Below are 24,233 nucleotides of genomic sequence, written 5' to 3'. Positions count from 1 at the left end.
GACCATTCCTCTTTACAGAACTGTTTCAGTTCAACAATATTCTTGGGATGTCTGGTGTGAATCGCTTTCTTGAGGTCATGCCACAGCATCTCAATCGGGTTGAGGTCAGGACTCTGACTGGGCCACTTCAGAAGGCGTATTTCCTTCTCTTTAAGCCATTCTGTTGTTGATTTACATCTATGCTTTGGGTCATTGTCCTGTTGCAACACCCATCTTCTGTTGAGCTTCAGCTGGTAGACAGATGGCCTTAAGTTCTCCTGCAAAATGTCTTGATAAACTTGGGAATTCATTTTTCCTTCGATGATAGCAATCCGTCCAGGCCCTGACGCAGCAAAGCAGCCCCAAACCATGATGCCCCCACCACCATACTTCACAGTTGGGATGAGGTTTTGATGTTGGTGTGCTGTGCCTCTTTTTCGCCACACGTAGTGTTGTGTTTCTTCCAAACAACTCAACTTTGGTTTCATCTGTCCACAGAATATTTTGCCAGTACCGCTGTGGAACATCCAGGTGCTCTTGTGCAAACTGTAAAGGTGCAGCAATGTTTTGTTTGGCCAGCAGTGGCTTCCTCTGTGGTATCCTCCCATGAAATCCATTCTTGTTTAGTGTTTTACGTATTGTAGATTCGCTAACAGGGATGTTAGCATTTGCCAGTGACTTTTGTAAGTCTTTAGCTGACACTCTAGGATTCTTCTTCACCTCATTGAGCAGTCTGCGCTGTGCTCTTGCAGTCATCTTTACAGGATGGCCACTCCTAGGGAGAGTAGCAGCAGTCCTGAACTTTCTCCATTTATAGACAATTTGTCTTACCGTGGACTGATGAACAGCAAGGCTTTTGGAGATACTTTTATAACCCTTTCCAGCTTTATGCAAGTCAACAATTCTTAATCGTAGGTCTTCTGAGAGCTCTTTTGTGCGAGGCATCATTCACATCAGGCAATGCTTCTTGTGAAAAGCAAACCCAGAACTGGTGTGTGTTTTTTATAGGGCAGGGCAGCTGTAACCAACACCTCCAATCTCATCTCATTGATTGGACTCCAGTTGGCTGACATCTCACTCCAATTAGCTCTTGGAGATGTCATTAGTCTAGGGGTTCACATACTTTCTCCACCTGCACTGTGAATGTTTACATGGTGTGTTCAATAAAAACATGGCAGCATTTCATTCTTTGTGTGTTATTAGTTTAAGCAGACTGTGATTGTCTATTGTTGTGACTTAGATGATGATCAGATCACATTTTATGACCAATTTGTGCAGAAATCCATATCATTCCAAAGGGTTCATATACTTTTTCTTGCAACTGTATATGGAAATAGAGGAAAGGTGGAAAGTTGGTAGTGGTGTGCCGAAACCAACGTACGGGTAGGCCTGTAATATAGAGGGCAAAAAGATAAACACACTTTATTGGAAAACACACTTTATTGCATACTCATAATACTAAACCTTTAAAAGCTTTCCTGAGTTCTTTCTCAGGCTGCGGGATATACGTGCTGTAGACAGAGGATTTCCAGCAGTCCATTCTTTTAATGATATGGACTGGTGTGTCTGTACTGGAGGCTGCCCCAATTCTGAAGGAGTGACCAAAAAACAAGGTGGGGTTATGTCCCAATCTTAGCAGCAAGGTTTTATCATGAAATATGAACTTGGAAGTGGTAAGTGGGTGTCCGTGAAGAAGTAGTAAGAGAGAGTTAGCTGGGAGACTGTTGCGCGTGGATAGAAATGAGTTGAGTATTTTAACGGGACACTAGAGGTAATCTGGTGTAAGAGAGGGATTGTAGTAGGATAGTTAGTGTGGTTAGTCTTAGATTTGTGTAAAGACATGACGTAATGGTCGCCGTGCTTGACCATGTCCGATAATTTTAAACATGTGCTGATATCGGATTGACGGACCACAGTGAACCCTTGGGGTCTAAGGAAGCCGTAGAATGCAATGTAAATGGCTACTTTGTTGATAGAGTTAGTCTGGACGTGAAAGGGGCTTCTGTTCAATAGGTCTGATATGTTCCTGAATATGGGTCCGTCTATGGGTAATCTATTGGTAGTAAGAGGTCAATCTATTTTGTTGATGCCTTTAAGAATGGTTTTGATGGGGTATATAGAAAGGAAAGATGGGTGATTGGGAAAGGTAGTAAGGACGTGGTGCTGTATACCTGTAAGATATAATTTGATAGTGTTATATGCTAATTTGAGTTGTAAGTGACAAAAAGAGGCAAAAGCCACCATGCTCTCGATAGAGTAACTATCTAAAACGTGAAAATCCCCACCAAATTTGCAGAAAACAATCAACTCCCTATCGTATGCTGTCTTAGTGTTGGCTGACAGAGTGTTGTGTGAGAGTCACCGTGCATGGGTCAATAATCCCGTTAGTCCAGGATTAGCTTTGGAAATGTCGGTATTCTGGATGGGAGCTCGTTGGCGGAGAGATGCACCTTGTAGAATGCCTGAAAATTAGACTGGGACAAAGCATTGCCGTGTCATGAATGCCCGAAATGTGTTCGCACACCAAGAAAAATTGTAGTTTGGTGGCCAGTCACATCAATTTTCATACCAATCGCATTATGGTGAATGAAATTCTACTTTAGTCTTACTAACAGCTATTTGTTCACAATTTACCTGTTTTAGTGCCTTACCCTCCTGACCTTTTCCAACACTGCTTCTTTTTTGTTCAGAGTATTCTCGATGTAGGGGTACTCTATTCTAGTAGCAAGGGATAGATTGAGTCAGTACTACTAGTATACAGTTGACTCTTTACTTATATGCACATTCTATCCTCCTGATTTACCCTATCATTTAATATATGCTGTCCTAGAGGACATTCTATATAGGGATACGTTCTCTGGAGTATTAGGAGGAGATAATATATGCTTCTGAGCATCTACTGGTAAAGACTGAACCTTTTTTTCATATTTCCTTTTGTCCCCTCTGTATTACTATCTTTTCAGTTACATAGACTTTAATAAGCAAGTATTGCAGGACATGTGTACACTTATCTCTGTATCCTGTTTAGTCTAACTGATTTGTACTTCCATACACTACGATCTCATATATAACTCAACACTACCCCTTACCTAACTCTCTTCATATTTATCTCCTGTGAAACACACATTTAAAGGGACACTATAGTCACCAGTACAACTACAGCTTATTGAATTTGTTTTGGTGAGTAGAATCATTACCTTTAGGCTTTTTGCTGTAAACACTGTCTTTTCAGAGCAAATGCAGTGTTTACATTACAGCCTAGTGATAACTTCACTGGCCACTTCTCAGATGGCTGTTAGAGATCCTTCCTGGGTCATGGCTGCCTAAAATGCATCCAAACATTCAGCGTCTCCTCCCTCTGCATTCAGACACTGAACTTTCCTCATAGAGATTCATTGATTCAATTAATCTCTATGAGGAAATGCTGATTGGCCAGGGCTGTGTTTGCATTGTGCTGGCTCTTCCCCTGAACTTCCTCCTTGTCAGTCTCAGCCAATCCTAGTGAGAAGCATTGTGATTGGATCATGCCACCACTTCTGATGATGTCAGCAGACAGCTTAATTTTCTGAGGCAAACAGCATGCAGAGCTACAGCTTCAGGAATAATACAAGTAAGATTTTGCTATATTTATGGAGGCATGAAGGGTCCAGGGGGGCTATATGGTGGTTTTAACACTATAGGGTCAGGAATACATGTTTGTGTTCCTGACCCTATAGTGTTCCTTTAATTCTGTGTATTACTCATCCAGGATAGTAATAAGCAGTCTGTTACTTTTGTAACACATTGGTCTTAATTACTAGTACTAAGTTGTTACTTTTGTAGCTTGTGGAGTTCCCAGCTGTAGTGCTTATGTTTATGGTACAATGCTAGCAGTCTTTTAACCCCAGTCTTTTAACACAGCTTTAGAAGCTTGTCTTTCCCTTAAGGACACTAGCCATTTTTGAATTTTTTTGCTGTTTGTGTTCAAACGCAATTTGCATCTCTGTCATTTATTGCACCAACACATATTGTATACCGTTTTTAGAGGGCAAACAGGGCTTTCATTTGATGTCACATATACATAGATACATTCTTATTAATTATAAAAAAAAAGCCAAACCAATTAAAAACAAACAAAAAAAATACATTTTTGCACAGTTTTGGCAATAATAGTGTGTGCATAATATGTCCAGCTAAGAAAAAGTAATTCAAAATAAATTCATGTTTCTTGATTTATAGAGTACATCATATGTATAAGATTTCACCTTTATTTGAAAGTTACAGGTCACAAAATAAAGGACTAAAATGAAATTTTAATTAGCAAAATTTTTAGAAATTGGTATGTTTGTCTTGTAGGTTTAGTAGCCATCACAGAAAAAAATTGCCACACAAAAGAATATATTTATATAAAGTAGACATCACAGGCTATTTTTCTAAGGTTAGTTTGACACTTTTTACGTAGCCATTTCATCGCCAATCTCTGCTAAATATTGGAGTAAAATTGTGTTTTTTTCTTTATTTTGGCATATACACATATAACAAGGTTTTTGTAATGTGTATTTCGTAAAAAGCTGGTGTGTGTTATTCCTGCACAGAACCCCATATTGTGTTCAGCTACATCTGCTGAGTATAACAATACCCCCATTGTATGCCTTTGGCACTACTCTGTAAAGCTACAATGTCATATAAGAGACAAGGCTATTTCAGTTTCTATAGTTAGAATTTTCGTAGATAGATTTGACGGGCCTATGTCTCATTTTAGGGTATTATAGCAGTGTGACTGTTAAAATAACCCCACAAAGGGCTTTCATTTAAAAAAGCAGACACCCCAGGGTATCTTATATGGTGTATATTGTGCCTTAACTTGTCACCATTTTTTCCACCAATTTATGTCAATGTTTGTGGTGAGGGGAAAAAAAATTGCATTTTTACATATATGTTGCATTTTTTGCTGAGTATTTCTTACACTTGATATGTACCACTGTCATAAAAAAAACAAATTATGCTAAATTACATCTTCTGAGTAAAACAATATGCTCAATGTATGACCTAGACATGATTTTGTGAAGTTACAGTGCTGTAAAAGAGACGTGACAGGTTCAGGTTTTTAAGTGTGAATTTTCATGGAAGGTTTTGATGCGTTCGTGTCCAACTTTGGAGCACTTGAGCAGGCTACATATTCCAGCTACACCATAAAGGCATACCATTTCTTAAAGAAGGCATCCCAGGGTATTTCAAAAGGCATATTTTGAACCTTGGTGTGGGATCATTTTTCCGCTAGCTTGTACCAAGTCTAGTAGTAATAAGCATTTTTTCAGCCTTTTTGACACACAAAGTGAGTTTGCACAGTATATTTTGCAAACCTTATGTGTGCTACGACTGTATAATACTTCATATGTTTCTCAGCTATGTCGTCTGAGTACAGCAATACCCCCATATGTACCTTTGCCAGGTATGTGTGGACATTGAAGGGGCACATTTGAGACACAGTCATTCCAGTTTTTTTCAAACTTTGAACTTTTATGCTGGGTCCATGTCCCATTTTAGAGTATTTTATCAGGCTATATAATCCAACTACCCCATAAAGGCATACCATTTCTTAAAGAAGACATCCCAGGTTATTTCAAAGGGCATATTTTGAACCTTAGCATCATTTTTTCCGCTAGCTTGTACCAAGTGTAGTGGTAATAAGTGTTTTTTTGCCTTTTTGACAAACAAAGTGAGTTTGCACAGTATATTTTGCAAACCTTATGCATGCTACAACTGTATAATACTCCATATGTTTCTCAGCTATGTCGTCTGAGTACAGCAATACCCCCACATGTACCTTTGCCAGGTATATGTGGACATTGAAGGGGCACATTTGAGATGCAGCCCTTTAGTTTTTTTCCAACTTAGAAGTTTTACGCTGTGTCCATGTTCCATTTTGGAGTAGTTTTGCTGGTTGGTTATTCAAACTTCCCTACAAACACATACTATTTATTAAAGAATACACCCCGGGGTAATTCAAAAGGCATATTTTGAACCTTAGCGCGGGATCATTTTTTCTCTAGTTTGTTACAGGTGTAGTGTTAATGAGCATTTTTAAATGTAATTGTTTACTTTTTAAAACTTCTTTTACTTTTTGAAACTTTGTTGTGCTTATTACATTTTTGAAACTTTTTTTTTACACATTTAACATTTTTATAAACTTTTTTTTTACCGTTAACCCCTAACTAACAGTAAGCAGCACTAACAGTACTAACAGTAAATTCCCCAATTTCCCATAACTTTCCCATAACTCCCACCCCAGCTAGCAAAATATATAATTTTAAAATATTTAAATTAATTCATGAAATAAATTAAACCCCTGAGGGTAAAAAAAAAAAAAAAAGTTAATCACAGTATAATACTGTGATCTGTATATTGATCACTGTAGGTAGTGATCAACTGGCATTATTATTATTATTATTATTATTATTATTATTATTATTATTATGCTATTATTTATATAGAGCCAACAAATTCCGCAGCGCTGTACAATGGGTGGACGAACAAACATGTAGTTGTAACCAGACAAGTTTGACGCACAGGAACTGAGGGGTTGAGGGCCCTGCTCAATGAGCTTACATGCTAGAGGGAGTGGGGTAAAGTGACACAAAAGGCAAGGATAGTATTAGACTAATGACAGTTTCAAGAGAGGAATCAGTAGGGAGCTATTAACAGTATAATTGATACGCTTTTATGAAGAAGTGGGTTTTTAACGATTTTTGAAGAAGTTGAGACTGGGTGAGCATCTAACGGAGGTTATCCACAGGAACGGTGCAGCATTTCTCTCTCTTTAGTAACTGACTTCTCTCTCTCTTTCTCTCTAGTAACTTACTGTATTTCTTTTTTTTTAGTAAATCTCACTTTCTCTCTTTAGTAACTGACTTCTTTCTCTTTCTTTCTTTAGTAAGTCTGATCTCTCTCTTTAGTAACTCTCACTGGTGTGTGTCTCTCTGGCTCTTGTTCCAAGCCTCTACTTATGTCTCCCATCCTAATCCATTCTGCTCTTGTCTCCCTCACCATTTATGTTTTCCTCCCCGTGTCCCTCTGTGCTTGCCTTTACCTTGTGCATGGTGGCTGGGTGCTGCTGCCTGTCCTCCATCCTCCCTGCACACATTGCTGACAATCCCTGGAGGGTAGCGGCTAGTTCCTATCCGGTAGAAGGACCCTGAAGGAGCTGTGTGTGTAGTGGGCGGGGCTCTGATGTCAGATCCTGCCAGAGCCCTCACACAAACAGGAAGTTCCTGCAGTACGGAGCACTCCCGTGTGTACCAGCCGGCAGGATAAGCAGTGCGAGAGGCAGTGTGTGCAGTCTGGGATGCCTGTAACTAGCACTCAGCTAGTATTGTGGGCTAATATGGAGATTTACTGATCTCCATAACTGACTCAATACTTCTCAGCTACTGCTGGGCCCCTGCCTGCTCTGAGCCTTCGTTCCGTGACCGAAGTGCCCGACTGCTCAGTCCGCCCCTGCACCCTAGATTAGGGTGTACCCAGGCACACCCCGTGCGCACGCCTATGCTCTGCATGGAGAAGCTGAACATTCCTCATAGAGATGTGTTGATTTAATGCATCTCTATGTGGAGATGCTTATTGGCCAGCGCTGCGTTTGATTCTCGTCCAACCTCCTTGGCTGAGATCAACAGAATTGACAGTCTTCACCAATCCAACAGTTTCCTATAGGAAATGGATACTTTTTACCTAATTTAAGGGTAGCAAGGGGGGGATATAGAGTGTGTAGTGTGTGAGTGTGTGTTTATAGGGGGTATAGAGTGTGTGAGTGCAGAGAATGTAGTGTGTCAATAGGGGTCAGGATGGCAGGCGGTGTAGTGGATTACCATGGGGTAAGATGGCAGGGGGTGTAGTGGGTTAATAGGGGGTATTATGGCAGGGGGTTAAGTGGGTTAATAGATGGTATGATGGCAGGGGGTATAGTGGGTTAATAGATGGTATGAAGCAGGGGGTGTAATAGCAAGACATTCTAAAAGTAATTAATGCAAGTAGAATGCAAAACACTACAATTATTTAAGAGTTGCTAAAAATAAGTACAAGATCCAGGTTGAAAAGTAATCTAGATCTGAAAATGGATATCTCAATGTGTTAATTGGCTGAAAATTGCATGATTTTGCTATTACATGACGAAAAGTCATGATTTTATTAAAGACACGGAGGCGAGTATTGCATATCCCTTTCTTTACTGTTGACAAATAGCAGCAAAGGAAACATACAGAATGAAAAAAAGAATGAACATGTGATAACCTAGGCCCCTCCCCCTCAGGTCCCAGTATAACAGGCAGCACTTCCCTTCCATTTCCCTCTTTCTGCAGATGCGACCAAAGAACAATGTCCATAACTAGAGTAATGCGAGAATAAAGTCCCAAGGTAATAACAGAAAAAACCGAGGAGGTATAACATCACAAACTGGGAAGTGTGGCCGTAGAATCCATAGGACCGATGGAGGACAGCGGGAGGAGACCAATAAACCGGACCCTTGCTAGACGTCTTGCCAGATTAAGCTGTGGAGACATAAAGGACAGGAGCCAACAGGTTAAAGTCGATACTTGTAACTAGTACAAGGTTACACCAGTGGGAACAAAGACCCTTGTATATACAATCCCACAAAACAATCAATGTTAACATATCCAGTAATATTGAAAACAACAAGTATAAGGACGGCCCCACTTACCGTCCCAAACTATAACATGTGGTGTATCGTGGTATGAGTAATATGGGTGGGGAGATATATACTTACCAGCGTGAGAGTAACAAAAAAAGGGTGGGGCAATACTCGCCTCCGTGTCTTTAATAAAATCATGACTTTTCGTCATGTAATAGCAAAATCATGCAATTTTATAACAAGACACGGAGGCTCATATTGCAAGTTTAAAGCTGATCCATTATTACAGCGAATGTGTGTGGGGCCGGCCGAAAGTAGAATTCTCGGAAGGTAGATTCCCTAGACCAATCAGCTGTTCTCATAATGTCTTCTAGGCGGGCGCCCGCAGACATCATAGAAGAGGCCGAAGCCCCTCGTACTGAGTGGGCGCCGAACACTGTAGTGTCAATGCCCGCTTGGGCCAGCAGCCATTTCACCCAGCGTGATAAGGTAGTGCTGGAAACTGGGTGAAAAGGGGGGCGGAAAGATAAGAACAACTGACGGGAGGCAGTAGATCGGTGTGGTTCGGTGCGAGATTCGTATTCACGAAGGCAGGTCACTGGGCATAGCGAAGGAGAGGCAGGGAAACTAGGGTAGGATACCGCCTTGATGGAAGTCTTAGTGCGTCTGCTGATGTTAAAAGTTACCCCGTCCGGGGTGTATGACTTGGCATCGACGTCCAGTGCACTGACATCCGAGACTCTCTTGCATGAGATGAGACAGAGCAGGCACACCAATTTGGCCGACAGCTGTTTGAGGGAGAGTCCTGCGTTGGCGGGCCAGGATGAGAGGAAAGCCAATACAACTGAAACATCCCAGGTCGTGGAGTAGCGGGGCCTGGGTGGCCTTGAAAATCTAGAGCCCTTGACGAGTCGGCACACTAGAGGGTGTTGTCCCGCGGGGCGGCCCTCGAAGCCTTGGTGAATCGCCGAGATAGCGGAGCGGTAAAGGTTAATGGTCCTGTAAGCCTTACCGGCTTCGAAGAGAGACGTCAGGAACTGCAGGATCGTTGTTACAGGGGCCGAAACGGGATCCTCGTTCCGAGCCATGCACCAGCTAGCCCAAGCTCGCCAAGCTGACCCATATGCCCGTCTAGTGCCGGGAGCCCATGCTGCAGCCAATAAGAGTCTAGTTGCGTCCGAAACTCCTTGGATTTCCCAGGGTCCCCGGAGATTCGCCACGCCAGAAGTGGGAGAGAGCCCTCCAGCCGGAGGGGATGATAGCGACCCGTCGGGTCTTGTAGCAGGTCGTGGCGACCCGGCAGGAGTCGAGGATAGTCCAACGTCATCTCGAGCATTTGGGGAAACCAAGACTGCGTCTCCCAGAATGGGGTGACCATGACTAGCTCCGCCCGGTGTTTGCGGGTCTGCAGGAGTGAGCGAGGGATCATGGAAAATGGGGGAAAGGCATAGAGGAGGCCTCCCTTCCACTCTTGTAGGAAGGCATCCACTGCCTCCGCCATTGGGTCCGGCCTCCAGCTGAAGAAGCGTGGGAGTTGAGTATTGAGCCGGGAGGCGAAAAGGTCTATGGTAAATGGTCCCCAAAGAGATGATATGTTGGAGAACACCTTCCTGGCTAATCTCCAGTCGCTGGTGTCTGAAAGATAACGTGAACCCCAGTCCGCTTGGACGTTGTGCAGGCCAGGTAAGTACTCTGCGTAGACCATCAGGTTCCGTTCCAGGCAGAATTCCCAAAAATCTTTCGCCAACCTGGCCAGGACCGCCGACTGTGTACCACCCAGGTGGTTGACATATCTCACCGCCGAAACATTGTCCATGCGGAGCCGAATACATGATAGGGCACGGTCCTTGGCGAAGCTGCGGATGGCGAAGGAGCCTGCCAGGAGCTCCAGGGCATTGATATGTAGTCGGGCTTCGGACTCCGACCACCGGCCCCCAGTTGAGATGCCCTCGCAGTGGGCTCCCCAACCGTGTAGACTCGCATCCGAGTCGATCGTGAATTCCGGCGTTAAGCCGAAGATGGCTTTGCCATTCCACGCAGACAGGTTGAGAATCCACCATCGCAACTCGTCTTTCGTCTCGTTGTCCAGGGAGACTAGGTCTGCGTAGGATGCCCCGGCTCTTAGGTGAGCGATTTTTAGGCGCTGTAGCGCTCGGTAGTGGAGTGGGCCTGGGAACACGGCCTGGATTGAAGAGGCCAGTAGGCCTATGAGGCGTGCCAATTGGCGTAAGGTGAGCTGGGGTCGGATAAGGGCCCTGCGCAATTCTTTGCGGATGGAACGAATCTTGGATATCGGGAGACTCAGCGTCGCTGCCCCCGAATCCACTTGGAAACCTAGGAATTCCAAGCGGGTGGCGGGGGTCAGGCATGACTTCTCCCAGTTGATTATGAAACCTAAGCGTGACAGGAGGTTTATGGCTAGTCGTAGGTGTGAGAGGAGGGTGGAGCGCTCCTGAGCCATGAGTAGAATATCGTCTAGGTAGACGATTAGCCGAACTCCTCGACTGCGTAGCCAGGCCATAACGGGCCGTAGAAGTTTTGTGAAACACCACGGGGCTGAGGATAGGCCAAAGGGCAGACAGGTGAATCGCCATATTTCGTGTCGCCAGTAAAAGCGTAGGAGGTCCCGAGAGGCCTCCGCTATTGGCACTGTCAGGTACGCGTCTTTTAGGTCTAGTTTCGCTAGCCAGTCTCCGTGGAGGAGGAGATCCCTTAGCAGGTGAATACCCTCCATCTTGAAATGGCGGTACCTGACTACGGCGTTGAGGGGGCGCAAATTTATGACTGGCCTCGATTGGCCGCCTTTCTTTTCCACTAGGAAGATATTGCTTATTACGCCCGCAGGGCTGGGGGGTGCTAGTTCGATAGCCCCTTTGAACTGGAGGGATGAAAGTTCTTCGTCGATCCGACCGCGATCCTGGATGGAAAAGCGGATCGGTCGGGGAGGGGGAATGTGTGTAGGGCGGCAGGTGAGTTCTATATGGAAGCCCTGAATAGTGGCCAGTACCCAGGGATCTGAAGTGATTTGTGACCAGGCTGGGAAAAAATGTTGGAGTCTGCCCCCTATGTAACCCGGAGAAGAAATGTGTGGTAGAAGGCAACTCACCGTATGGTCGTCTGGAGTTTGGGTTACTCCGAAGGCCTCTGGATCGCCATTGACGTCCACGGGATGGAAAAAACATGGGGCGGGAGGTCTCCTGGTATTGGTGATACTGTTGAAAGGAGCCTCTTCCCGTGCCACGGGATTGGGGATAGTTGCGGCCGGACAGACGGCTCCTGCTTCTGCCGGCCCTGGTAGAGACCCGCCCCTGGAATACTCGCCTCATGGAGGCCTGGGCCTTGTCTAGAGCCGTGAATGCCCCCACAAAACGCCCCAAGTCTTTGATGAAGGAGTCTCCGAAGAGGAGTCCTTGGGCGTCTTTGCCCGCCTCCGTAAGGGCGAGGTTGGCTAGTTTTGGCTCAATTTTGAACAATATGGCTTTACGCCTTTCAATAGACAGGGAGGTATTTACGCTCCCAGCAATACAAATTGCTCTCTGGACCCAACCTCTAAGGTCTTCAGGGTCGACCATGCGGTTCTCCGCTCTGGCGTCTTCCGCCAAGTCAAATAATTTGGCCAAAGGCCCGAATATGTCCAGGTGCTTGTCCTGGCAGGACTTCAAAGCGGACTCTAGTCCTTTACGGGGGTTCCAGCCCAGTTTAGTGAGGAACTGGGTCATTTTTGGATCAACCTCTGGGGTGTCACACACCTTGTTGGGCACCAGAGGCCTAGGACACTCCGCCCTCAATTTGTTGCGGGCCGCCTTGCTTAAGGGTTTTCTGACCCAATTTTCCAGATATGTGGCAACGTGGTCGGCTGGGAGCCACTCCGCCGACCTCGGATGATGAAGGTCATCCGGGTCGAAGAGTGGGACCCCCGAAGGATCCACGAGGGATGGCCCCGCAGCCGCAGGGTTCCTGGTCCCCGTCTCGCCTCCGGGCATCTCTGCCTGAGCAGAGGAAAGGAGGTCGAGAGCGCCATCGGCGGAATCCGCATCAGAGTCGGAATCTGACTCGTTCATAGCCTCCTCATTTGACCCGATTTCTGAGTCGGTGCCGCTCTCAATCTGTGCTCTAGCACATTTCCAAAGCCGCGCCCGTTCTGCCTGGCGCGGAAAGGCTCTTTTGCGTGGATGGGACACGCTTTCTGGGGCGACCGAAGGTACGCCAGTCATGGTGTTTCTGGAGGCAGAGGAGTGTTTAGATTTACGGGCAGCCTTTTTGAAGTCCCCTTTAGATACCTCTCCCTGGGGTGTCGAGGTGCCCGAGAGTTGCTCGTCTGAAGGACGGGGCAAGAGGGCTTGTGAAATGGTGTGGGAGAGGGTGGAGGACATAGACCCCATAGCAGCCATAATGGCGTCTGTCACTGAGCGCTGTAGCGCCAGAAACTGTGGTCCACCGGGTTGGGTAGTCCCATCCGCCATAGAAGGCGAAATATCTGAGGTGACAGGGACCTCAGTTCTGATTACTGGGGAATCCGACTCCCCAGAGTGAGCGGACCCAGTAGATAGTCTGGGTTTAGGCATGATCAAGGACGTATGGGTTAGTCACCCAAACAAACTAAGCAAAGGAAAAAACGCTCTCACCAGGGCCCAGACCAGCGACACACTAAGAGGTAGGGACAGAATGACAGAAAATGGCCGCCGGGAATCTCGCGGGATTCGCGGCACCCGCAAGCTACGCGGAGGAATAATGAAACAAGAAGAAGTGCGCAGAGAGGCGCTCGAGCAGAAGAAACAGACAAGGTTACATAAGCAGGGGAGGTCTGGGCCCTGAGGCTAGTGTATAACGACACAATTACTAACCTTAGAAATAAAAGACTAAATAAATACAAATTAAATAAAAATCCATTAAATTATCAATGAATAGTATATAAGAGAAAATATGGCATGTACTTATCTTTGTGTCAGAGCAGCAAAGAAAGAGGGAAATGGAAGGGAAGTGCTGCCTGTTATACTGGGACCTGAGGGGGAGGGGCCTAGGTTATCACATGTTCATTCTTTTTTTCATTCTGTATGTTTCCTTTGCTGCTATTTGTCAACAGTAAAGAAAGGGATATGCAATATGAGCCTCCGTGTCTTGTTATAAAATTGAGTGTTTGTGTGTATGTAATATGAATGAATGGATGCATGTTTTATTTTGCCAAATAAGGATTTCAGATAAGCAAAGAACAAAGCAACAATAAATAGAATTATCAATTAGCAAGTTTCCCGTGTTTTTTCGCTGCTTAATCAATGTAATCATTAAAATATACATAATCCTCTCCCCCTCTCTCTAATTACCTTGCCGGGGTACAGGGGAACGGGCTGGTGACGATCCCTGGTGGTCCAGCCGGCTGGTCATTTTGTCTGTACCTCCACAGGGTACAAACCATGCTTCTCCCTCTCGCGAGCGCCGGTATTAGCGAGCGTTGTTGTGAGTTACCATGGCAACGCTCTGATAATATCAGAGCTCACAAGAGAGACAGGCAGACACGCACGGATTCACTAACATTTCCTTCGGCCTGTGAAGGGACAGTGGTCTGTGATCTCCCCTGCCGGCCTCGGCTCATGGCCATCGCGGCCCACCGGGTATTTGCCTGGTTTGCCCGATGGCCAGTCCGGGCCTGCATACACATATATATGATGCTAAAATACCAGAGTATTGCAGTATGCACTGATACCTTTTTTTATTGGACTAACATAATATATAAAATACATAATATATAAAATACCAGAGTATTGCATACTGCATCTTGTCTATTGGACTAACACAGCTAATCCAAACTAAAATGTGGTATGTATGTGTATATATATATATATATGCGAATACCACATTTTAGTGCAACTCCTAGCCTATCTTTATAGGCTCTGTGGGGACAGCTCTAGCTCTATGGGGACAGCCATTTTTAAAGGGACACTATAGGCACCCTGATCACCACTTGATCTCATTTAGGAGGTCTGGGTGCAGTGTCCCTGTCCCCCTTTGCCCTATAATACATTGCAGGGTTAATACTCCTTCTAGTGGCTGCCTACAAGACAGCCACTAGAGGCACTTCCTGCTTTTTTACAGAGTTTGACTTGGTGGACTCGGAGATGTGAGTGAAAGAGAAGGTTATTCAGTGCTGCCGGGGGAGGGGGACACTTTTTTACCAACACTATAGTGTTCCTTTAACTCCTCAGAAACACAATGTATCTGCCAAAATATATACAGGTAATCAAGAACTAGAGCGCATTCAAGAATCCCAATGCCACGTGCAAAGCATCCCCAAAAATGCAATCTGTGACTGTTTCTCCCATTGAAATTGTACATGATCTCAACAGATATGTTATTTATGACCAAAGAGGATGGTGGCTTCTCCCAAAGAATAAGGGTAAACCTGGAGAGGTTATTAACCTATACATATTAATAACAAAATAATGCATACAATGGCTATTTTACTTAATGTACTCTTTTTTTCTTCACCTATTTTGTTAAAAATAAAATTTGAACTCTGTGGTGTTATGTAGCGCAGGACTTTATTGTCCGTTGACGGCAAAGCCAGTCATAAAATAAAAGTACAAGCTGCTGGCACTAAAGAACCCCATGTATCACTGGATACCTGAGGGTCCCCTTTATCAGCTGGGGTCACAATTAGTAGCCCAAGACCAAGAGATAAACTATGTGTAGCGTTCGAAGTGAGAGCTAATAATTAATTGAAATACTGCAGCTGACAAATTTTTCCCCATAGTGAAATAGACGCCCATGGTCTATCTGTAAGACTGAGAAAATTTTTTTTTTTTTTTTTTTTTACATTTTATTCATATTTAATATTGTGTTATGTAAACATAAAGGGTATCATATGAAAGACCTCTTTCTTTAAAAAAAAAAAAAGGATATATAATATGTATGGGTGGACTTAAGGATGAAATTGTGGTAGAATAAACACATGGCATAAGTGCCAAAAAGGCCTTGGTCACAAATGCATCACATCTTAAAATGACTACCCTTCATAAAACTGGCTTGAAAAATATGTTTCTATTCAAAACCAAGTTTTATGAATGGGGAGTCACTGATTGTCTGAGAGCATCCGCTGACCACTCATCCAATCTGCAGTGCCGTCTGCTGGGAGTGTTCCTTTAAGAAGAAATTTAGAAAGTTAATTTTGTAACAAATAATAAAAAGGACATACTTGAAAACCAGAGTAATCTGAATGTACCTTTCCTGGTTAAATAATTTGTTATTATTATTATTATTTTAATACAGTAACCTTACGTTTTTGTCCCTAGATTTCTGTCTTTGGTGGAATGTCAAATTTGCAAGAGCTGGCACTTTATTCAAGTGGAATTGAATCTGTTGACAACAATACACTTAAAGGTTTAAGTAAATTAAAAGCTTTAGAAGTATGGAAAAATAAATTGACACGTATTCCAAGACCTCTGCCTACAGATTTGGAAGTGTTAAAGTTGGGAGACAATTCTATCAGTTTTATTTTTTATGATGATTTTAAAGGTTTGAAGAAACTCAGAGTGCTTGAAATGCAGAATAACCTCATACGCCAATTATCATTCAATGTATTTTCTGAACTTTTGAATGTGGAAAGTGTGACTTTGGAGGGCAATGAGATAGAGACTATATCAGGACAGGCTAGACTTCCGCAGCTGAGATACCTCAACATGGACAATAACAGACTTCAGTTTTTCCCTGAAAACTTTTTTGCCTATTTTTCAAGCTTGCAGTATCTGAGAATGGCAGGCAACCAGCTTTTAAAGATCCCGGGTCACCTGCCCAAGACTCTCCAACACTTAAGATTAGAGAGAAATCACATAAAAAATGTAAAGATCAGAGACATTAAACATCTGGACAATCTTTCGGAGCTGAATCTCTCTGGGAACCAGCTTTCTACTGCAGATAGTGTACAAGTTCTCAGCAATTTGTCCTCATTTGATATCTCCAAGAACCAGATTCAATTTCTGCCTCATAAACTTCCAACCAAGCTACAGAGACTTGATTGCAGTAATAATCAAATCTCTAGGCTAACAGTGCTCAACTTTAAAAACCTACAAAGTCTCAAGCATCTATTCCTGGATAATAATATTGTAAGCAGTGTTGATGATAATTCATTTCATTGGTGTGTTCACTTATCCAACCTGGCAATGGAGCAAAATTTATTGACTTCACTCCCAGTAGGGTAAGTACTCAGTAAGATCATGTAACTAAAATGGAATGGAATACTTTTAAAAAAATAGCCCAATGTCGTATTATTATATTTATTCAGAGGTTTCAACATGGTGCACATTTTTCTTAATTTTGTTTTCACCAGCCATTCGAAAGTGTTACTCCAGCAACACAATGGGAGAGATTTTTTAAAAATGTCAGTAGTAGAAAGAATAGCAATCACCATGACAACCAATCAAATCAGCCCACCATTATTCTGGAAACATTTTTATAAATATTCTCCATTGTACAATAGCTCTCATCTTAAACAGATGTCAGTCATTTTTTTTTCACAAAAAAAAAAAACAGTTAGCAAACTCATATAAGCTAATTCATGCACTAACTCACATTTTAGAGAAGGGAACCGCAAACTGTAAGAGACAACAATTAGATTATAGAATTTTGGACAACATTCTCCAAATCAGCTGCTTTCACAATTCTGGTCCGAGTGTTATTTCGCCAGAATTCATGGTAAAGCAAATTAAATCCATAAGAGCAGCTCAAAGGATGCAAAAATGTATAGTAATTAGTTTTAATAATTGAGTAACAAAATGATTAAAGGGACACTCCAGGCACCCAGACCACTTCTGCCCATTGGAGTGATCTGGGTGCCAACTCCCACTACTCTTAACCCTGCAAGTGTAATTATTGCAGTTTTTTCATAAACTGCAATAATTACCTTGCAGGGTTAAAGGACCACTCTAGGCACCCAGACCACTTCAGCTTAATGAAGTGGTCTGGGTGCCAGGTCCAGCTAGGGTTAACTAATTTTTTTATAAACATAACAGTTTCAGAGAAACTGCTATGTTTATCAATTAGTTAAGCCTTCCCCTATTTCCTCTAGTGGCTGTCTCACTGACAGCCGCTAGAGGCGCTTGCGTGATTCTCACTGTGAAAATCACAGTGAGAGCACGCAAGCGTCCATAGGAAAGCATTATGAATGCTTTCCTATGTGACCGGCTGAATGCGCGCGCAGCTCTTGCCGCGCGTGCGCATTCAGCCGACGGGGAGGAACGGAGGCGGAGAGGAGGAGGAGAGCTCCCCGCCCAGCGCTGGAAAAAGGTAAGTTTTTACCCCTTTCCCCTTTCCAGAGCCGGGCGGGAGGGGGTCCCTGAGGGTGGGGGCACCCTCAGGGCACTCTAGTGCCAGGAAAACGAGTATGTATTCCTGGCACTAGAGTGGTCCTTTAAGTCCACCTCTAGTGGCTGTCTACTAGACAGCCACTAGAGGGCACTTCCTGGTTTTTAGCACAGGAAACCTGTGCTAGAGCGTCGCTGGAGGTCCTCACGCTATGTGAGGACCTCCAGCGTCGCTCATTTCCCCATAGGAAAGCATTGAAATGCATTTCAATGCTTTCCTATGGGAGCGCTAACGCATTAGGTCTCCTCGGCCGGTGGGCGGGATCAGTCTCGCCCACCGGCCGACGCAATCAGAGGGAGGAGCGGCACGGAGGGAGAAGCAGCGATGTTGGACATGTCGCTGCCTCAGGTAAGTTACTGAAGGGGTTTTCACTCCTTCAGCAACCGGGGAATAGGGGGTGGGAGGGAGAGGGGACCTGCAGTGCCAGGAAAACGGATTGTTTTCCTGGCACTGGAGTTTCCCTTTAAAACATAATATATAGTCCATGGGATAGACATCCTGTACATGTGTATACTATAAGAACGCAATATGAGACACAGAATTTTTAAAAAGACCTTTAAGAGGAGTCAGTGTAAAGTTCCTCATTTGCTATGAGCACTTGCTCAAAGCGGAAGTGAGGTCTGCTTCATAGAGATGTATTGAAACCAGGTATGGCAATGGTTTCTTTACATCCCTATGAGAAACATTGCGGGTGATTCAGATGATTGTTGTGCCTATGAGAAGCACTGGGAAGATTATCACTAGTGATGATCTCCAGAAGGTGGAATGACGCTTTAGTGAGAAGATAGATTAAAGCTAGGTAAGTTATTTTTGAGAGGGCCAAAAAAAACACAAACATTCCAGTGTTAGAAATAGATGTATTTATTTCTAACATTGTATTGTTTAATTTATAATAGATTGAAACACTGTCCATACTATGATACCGTACGAAAAAGATTAAAGGAATACTTGGCCTTGACCAAGGTTGTCGCTGATTGGCTGAGAGTGTCAGCTGATGCTCTAAGCCAGTGATTCCCAACCCAGTCCTCAAGTACCCCCTCCTTACCAGTCCAGGATTTAGGGATTACCCAGTTGTGTCTAAAGTGGCTTTCTTTTTTTTTTTTAACATCTTAGACACAATTGGGTTGTCCCTAAATCCTGGACTGTTAGGGGGGAATTGAGGACTGGGTTGGGAACCACTGCTCTAAGCCATTCAGTAGATACTCATTCACAAAACAACTTGAGAAACGTACAATAGGCAATGTAAGCTGGCGCAAGGGACCTGCTGGCCTCGTAAAAACTTTATTCCAAAATTGTCATGGCGCCTGAAGTGGTCCTATAATGTTAAAATTGTAATCTAATTTCATTAATATTCTGTTATAATTGTATACTTTGTAATTTATTTTATGTTATCATTTGTCATTCTTAGGCTCCCAGTCACATTAACAAGGCTGGATCTTAAAGGGAACAAAATAGAGTCCATTGGAGAATCAGACGTGAAAGGTTTAAGAAAACTCCAAGTTCTGAACCTTCGAAACAACAAGATTTCCTTGCTAGACCACCAAGTGTTAGAATGTCTGCCACGTCTCCGGCACTTGTATCTTGAAGGGAACCCCTGGAATTGCACATGCAAACTTCTCATGGTCAAAAGATTTTTAATTGATAAAGGAACCGATATAAAAGGAGGGCAATGTGCCGAGCCTAGCATATCTCGTGGAGAAAGCTGGATGTCCTCTGACACCATTTTAAGACACTGTGAAAACACATTTAGCAAAAGTAAAGAAAACAAGAAAAAGCTCAAAATAGATGAATTCTCTAATATGAAAATGCAAATTGAAGATGAGGATGATGAAGATTATGATTATGACATAGAATAATGATTTAACCGTACCTGTAAGAGTTACCATTGGTTTTTGTATTTGTTTTTAGGAGAAATCCATTATTTATTAGTTAAGCTTCAGGTAGTTCATTTATATTTAAACTATATGATTTATTGATTGACTTGGAATCCTGGAGACATAATATATATAGTGAGAGAGAGAGAGAGATAGTGATATGCAATGCTGTATAGTATGGTCTATATATTAATTTATAGATTATGCTAGCTTTAGTGTACCTATAATCTTAATTTTATTAATGACAGGAGGTGAGTATTTGCTTAAGTCTCTCTTTACTAGAACTCCACAGCAGCACAGAAAAAACAACCAATCAGAAAAAAGTTAGGTACTATAAAACTCCCCTCCCCATGCATCATTTCCTCTTTCAAGCTGCAACAAAAACAGAATAAAAGGCAGAAAACATAATGGGGAAGAAACGAAGTCCTAGATACGATGAATACAACGATGTCCACCATCCGAGAAGAACTGCCAAATCAGAGAGTGTTGATGGACTGTAAACTGAAACGAGAGAAAAAAAAAATCGAACAGGTTGATTATCCAATGAAAAGTACTCTGAATAAACATGTGTGCACCCAATGTAGCAACCAAAAATACCTTAATATGTAGATATCCCAACCCTACTTATGAAAAAATAGACATAAGAACAGGCGACAGGAGCAGAGACAACAAGCAGAGTTGCATACGTACCTGATTAAACCAAACTATTAACATAAAACAAGGGAGGGATAAGAATGGGTGGGAAATACTCGCCTCCTGTCATTAAAAAAATTAAGATTATAGGTACACTAAAGCTAGCATAATCTACAATTTTATAACATGACAGGAGGCTTCGTATTTGCTGTTTTAACGCTCAGTCAACAAATCCAACGCTGTTTGTTTCGCTGGTACCTATTCTCTGAGCTACCCGAGCAATCCTAAATGAACTTACCAACTGCGATAGATGACAATACACCGATCGATGGAGATGCCAGTTGATGAAGTATCCCAAAAACTGAAAAAACATCATCCGCCGATAGATCCATTGTACGTGGGGTTGCGACCTGTTACCTACCAGCTGGTCCATGAGCTGGCAAGCTGACCTATTAGCCATTTCCCTGCAGTTATAAAATGTCAAAGGTCCTTTGCGAGCTTAGGGCCGCGATAAAACACTGCCACCATGTCTCAATTCTTGATGTGTAAGGTTGCTTCACCGAACTTGCCAGGGTCACCCGGCAATGTGGCCTTGCAGGCAGATCTTCAATCTCAAGGAATGCGCCTGAGTCCACCACCAAATCGCAAGAGAGCCGAGTAGGATTTTTTCGTTCCCTCCTGGCCTACCTGGTGAGATGACTCATCCGAGAATACATTTATAACGCAGGCAAGAGTGTGGTCAAACTAGCCGTATCCTAAGTGATTCCAATATTCCAAGTGGACTGTGTAATCCTCGGATGCGGTAGAGGAAAGACTCCAAAAAGACGTCCATTCAGGGTTCCGAACTGAACTTGTGTGGAGGAACGGTGGTCGACTATTCTGGAAATAGTGAATCCCAGAAATATTCAAAGGGATGGGAAGTGCAAGCCGGAGTGCAGATTTCCATCCATATATGTCCTCGTCTAAGCGTGAAAGATGTCTGTGTAGGAGTCGGGGCACACCAGGTACTCCCATAAAGTCTCGTAGGTCTCCTTGACGGTAGTTGAAAAGTAGGTTAGCGCGAATCCAAAACAAAACGGCTCCCGTGAGGGATAAATAGAGTATAGACGGAGGACCCACCATCTCCGAGACCCTGTTCACCAGTATGCGTACCGAGGAGATGGGGCAGTCCTGCCATCTTATCCCAAGATCGTAATGACCGGGGAACTCAAGACAACCGGGGTTTCCGGTCTTACCATGTGATCCATGCGAAAGGTTTACCTTCAGACCGGGTAATAGGCCTTCCTTAATCTTGTTACTCGAGCAAGGCAGTGCCCGTTTGCTCCATGAAGGTCTCCGTATCTCCTGTCATCTAAATATGGAAGAAACTGTCTGCGCAGTTGTACGTAATGGACTGGATATCGAAAACAGAAAGCAATCCTCTGGTTTATATGGTGTAGAATATACCAAAACCTGTACTCACGTAATACCTGAGGTCCATCCGTTAGCTGTACTATCTCCAGGGGTGTGTGTAAATAAGTGGGGGTCTCCCCCCGTTATACCTCTGTGAGAATGTCTTGCGTGTGTTACAGCGGTCCGGATCCAGTAGATCCATTACAGGAGATAGAATAGAGGGATCAAGTCTAAATATGTATATCTTGCATAACCAGGCAGTCCTCTATAACGAAGTTAGTAGCACGGACGTCAGATCCAATTTAATGCAGGAGGGATGCCCCTCCATGTAGTCACCGATGTCTTGCACAAGTACAAGCCTGTGTGATGAACAAATGGCCGGCACTGTAGAGCGTCGAGTGTATGAGAGAGCGCGCTCTCTACTAATGTGATCGAATATCGTGATAGCGCCCGGCTGATAGCCTGAGCGGGCCGTACCTGTAAATAACCAAACAGTAGAGTCTACATCCGTGACCGGTTCTCTCTATGAGAATATGTCCTCCAAACATGTCCTCTGTATCCAGCTCAGTAACTGGTTGAGGTTGAGGGAGGGCTGCGCCCTCTAATAACAAATCAGTGTCCGGTTTCGTATCTGAGAGGGGTTCGCTCTCTGTTCCTGAAGATAAAATATTCTCGGATCGAGGTGATGGAGGGCCACACCCTCCTGTGATCCAAACTAGGAGCTAACCAATGCAGGAATAACTACCGATACCATATGGATACCGGGAGGCAGATACGGAGTTAGTTGTTAAAGACAAGGAAAACATTGTGTTCTCCTGTAGGTGTCTGAGTATCGGTCCTTGCCTGTGCGAAGCTCTCCTTGGAGATGTGCCATCGCCGGTCTGGCGTAAACCGTGGATGTGTGTCCGGGGTCTTCATAAGAAACCTTGCCCTACAGGCATGAGGTTTAGGGCCTTCACCCTTCCCACCATATTCAGATGGCCGTATACTGGTGTCCTCTTGGATAGTATGGCAATGGTGCTTGTCTGGACACCTGCCTATCTCCATGTCACTGGTGGGCACTGGCTTTTCCTCAGTGAAATTCCCCCAGGCCTGCGGCCAAAAGGAGTTCGGTACCAATAGATCAGGCCCATCAGAAGGGCAGAGGCCCAGCAGGCCAAACGAATGGACACAGAATAGTTGGCCAAGCAAATAGGCACAGACATAGCAGGCCATTCAAATAGGTACCGATATAGTAGGCCAATAAGTGGGGCACAGACATAGCAGGCCAATCAATGGGGCACAGGCATAGCAGGCCGTTGTAATGGGCACAGACATAGCAGGCCGTTTTAAATGGGCACAGACATAGCAGACCGTTCTAATGGGCCCAGACATAGCAGGCCGTTCTAATGGGCACAGACATAGCAGGCCAATCAATGGGGCACAGACATAGCAGGCCAATCCTGGTTTGTGTAATATTATTATATTATTATTATGCTATTTATATATAGCGCCATCCAATTCCGCAGCGAGTTACAATGGGTATTGAATGAGTAATGGGGACCTCTGAGTTTGGGTAGAGGTCCCTAAAGCAATTGTAGATCCTCAGAGCATCCTGTGACATAGGACCCCTAGACACCAACCCTTTTAGGCAGCGTACTGCCGTATGAATAACCTGAACCGGGACTGGCAGTCCCTAAATGCCCAGCAGGCAAATAGTGGTATTCCAGCTGTATTGGGTATAAGCGGAAGTAGTTCCAGTGACTATCATGTCCATGAATGTAAGATACACTGAGCAATACTCTCCTTAAACTGTGAATTGGTATGCCCATGCTCACACAGATCTGCTTGAAGTTTCTTATCATTATTATAGATTACCATCATCATACCACCTGAAGGGTATTGTAACCATGGACACTTCCAGGAGTAGGGCTAACGATAGCCAACTCAATGAATTCCCACGAGAATCTGATAAAATTGTATAGTATCAGCGTAGACTGGTCTCCCCTACCAGTTGAGTCAGAGCCAGGTCTGATAGCTTATATATATGCCATGGACAGAGAATTCACACCAGAGTAGTCTCATCTGAGACCTCCTAGCTGGACCAGAAAAAATATATACTGAGAAGCACATGAATCCTAGAGCTAACTGGCACTGTATACACCCTGTACAGAGCCTGAACAACTGAGTTCATATATACCTGTAACTCACAGTAATCTGTGATATACCCTGTCACAGTGATATACACTGTCCGCAAAACTCACAGCAACCTGTGATATACACTGTCAGCAAAACTAACAGCAATCTGTGATATACACTGTCAGCAAACTCACAGTAATCTGTGATATACACTGTCAGTAAAACTCACAGCAATCTGTGATATACACTGTCCGTAAAAC

At 43.9% G+C, this 24,233-nt stretch overlaps 1 protein-coding gene across 1 annotated transcript in view; it reads left to right on the top strand.

Annotated features, from left to right (window-relative positions):
- Positions 1-19,959, top strand: part of LOC134585799 (nephrocan-like) — a 28,479-nt gene extending 8,520 nt beyond the window's left edge. Inside the window, exons 2-3 of the mRNA XM_063441269.1 lie at positions 15,889-16,790; positions 19,365-19,959. Coding sequence (XP_063297339.1) covers positions 15,889-16,790; positions 19,365-19,812 — 1,350 coding nt within the window. The 3' untranslated portion in view covers positions 19,813-19,959. The remainder of the gene's footprint in view (positions 1-15,888; positions 16,791-19,364) is intronic.
- The last annotated feature ends 4,274 nt before the right edge of the window (positions 19,960-24,233 follow it).

This window comes from Pelobates fuscus, chromosome 2 (assembly GCF_036172605.1).
Source record: "Pelobates fuscus isolate aPelFus1 chromosome 2, aPelFus1.pri, whole genome shotgun sequence".
NCBI lineage: Eukaryota > Metazoa > Chordata > Amphibia > Anura > Pelobatidae > Pelobates > Pelobates fuscus.
The sequence above is the reverse complement of the archived record's forward strand: the minus strand, read 5'-3'. Positions and strand labels throughout refer to the sequence as shown.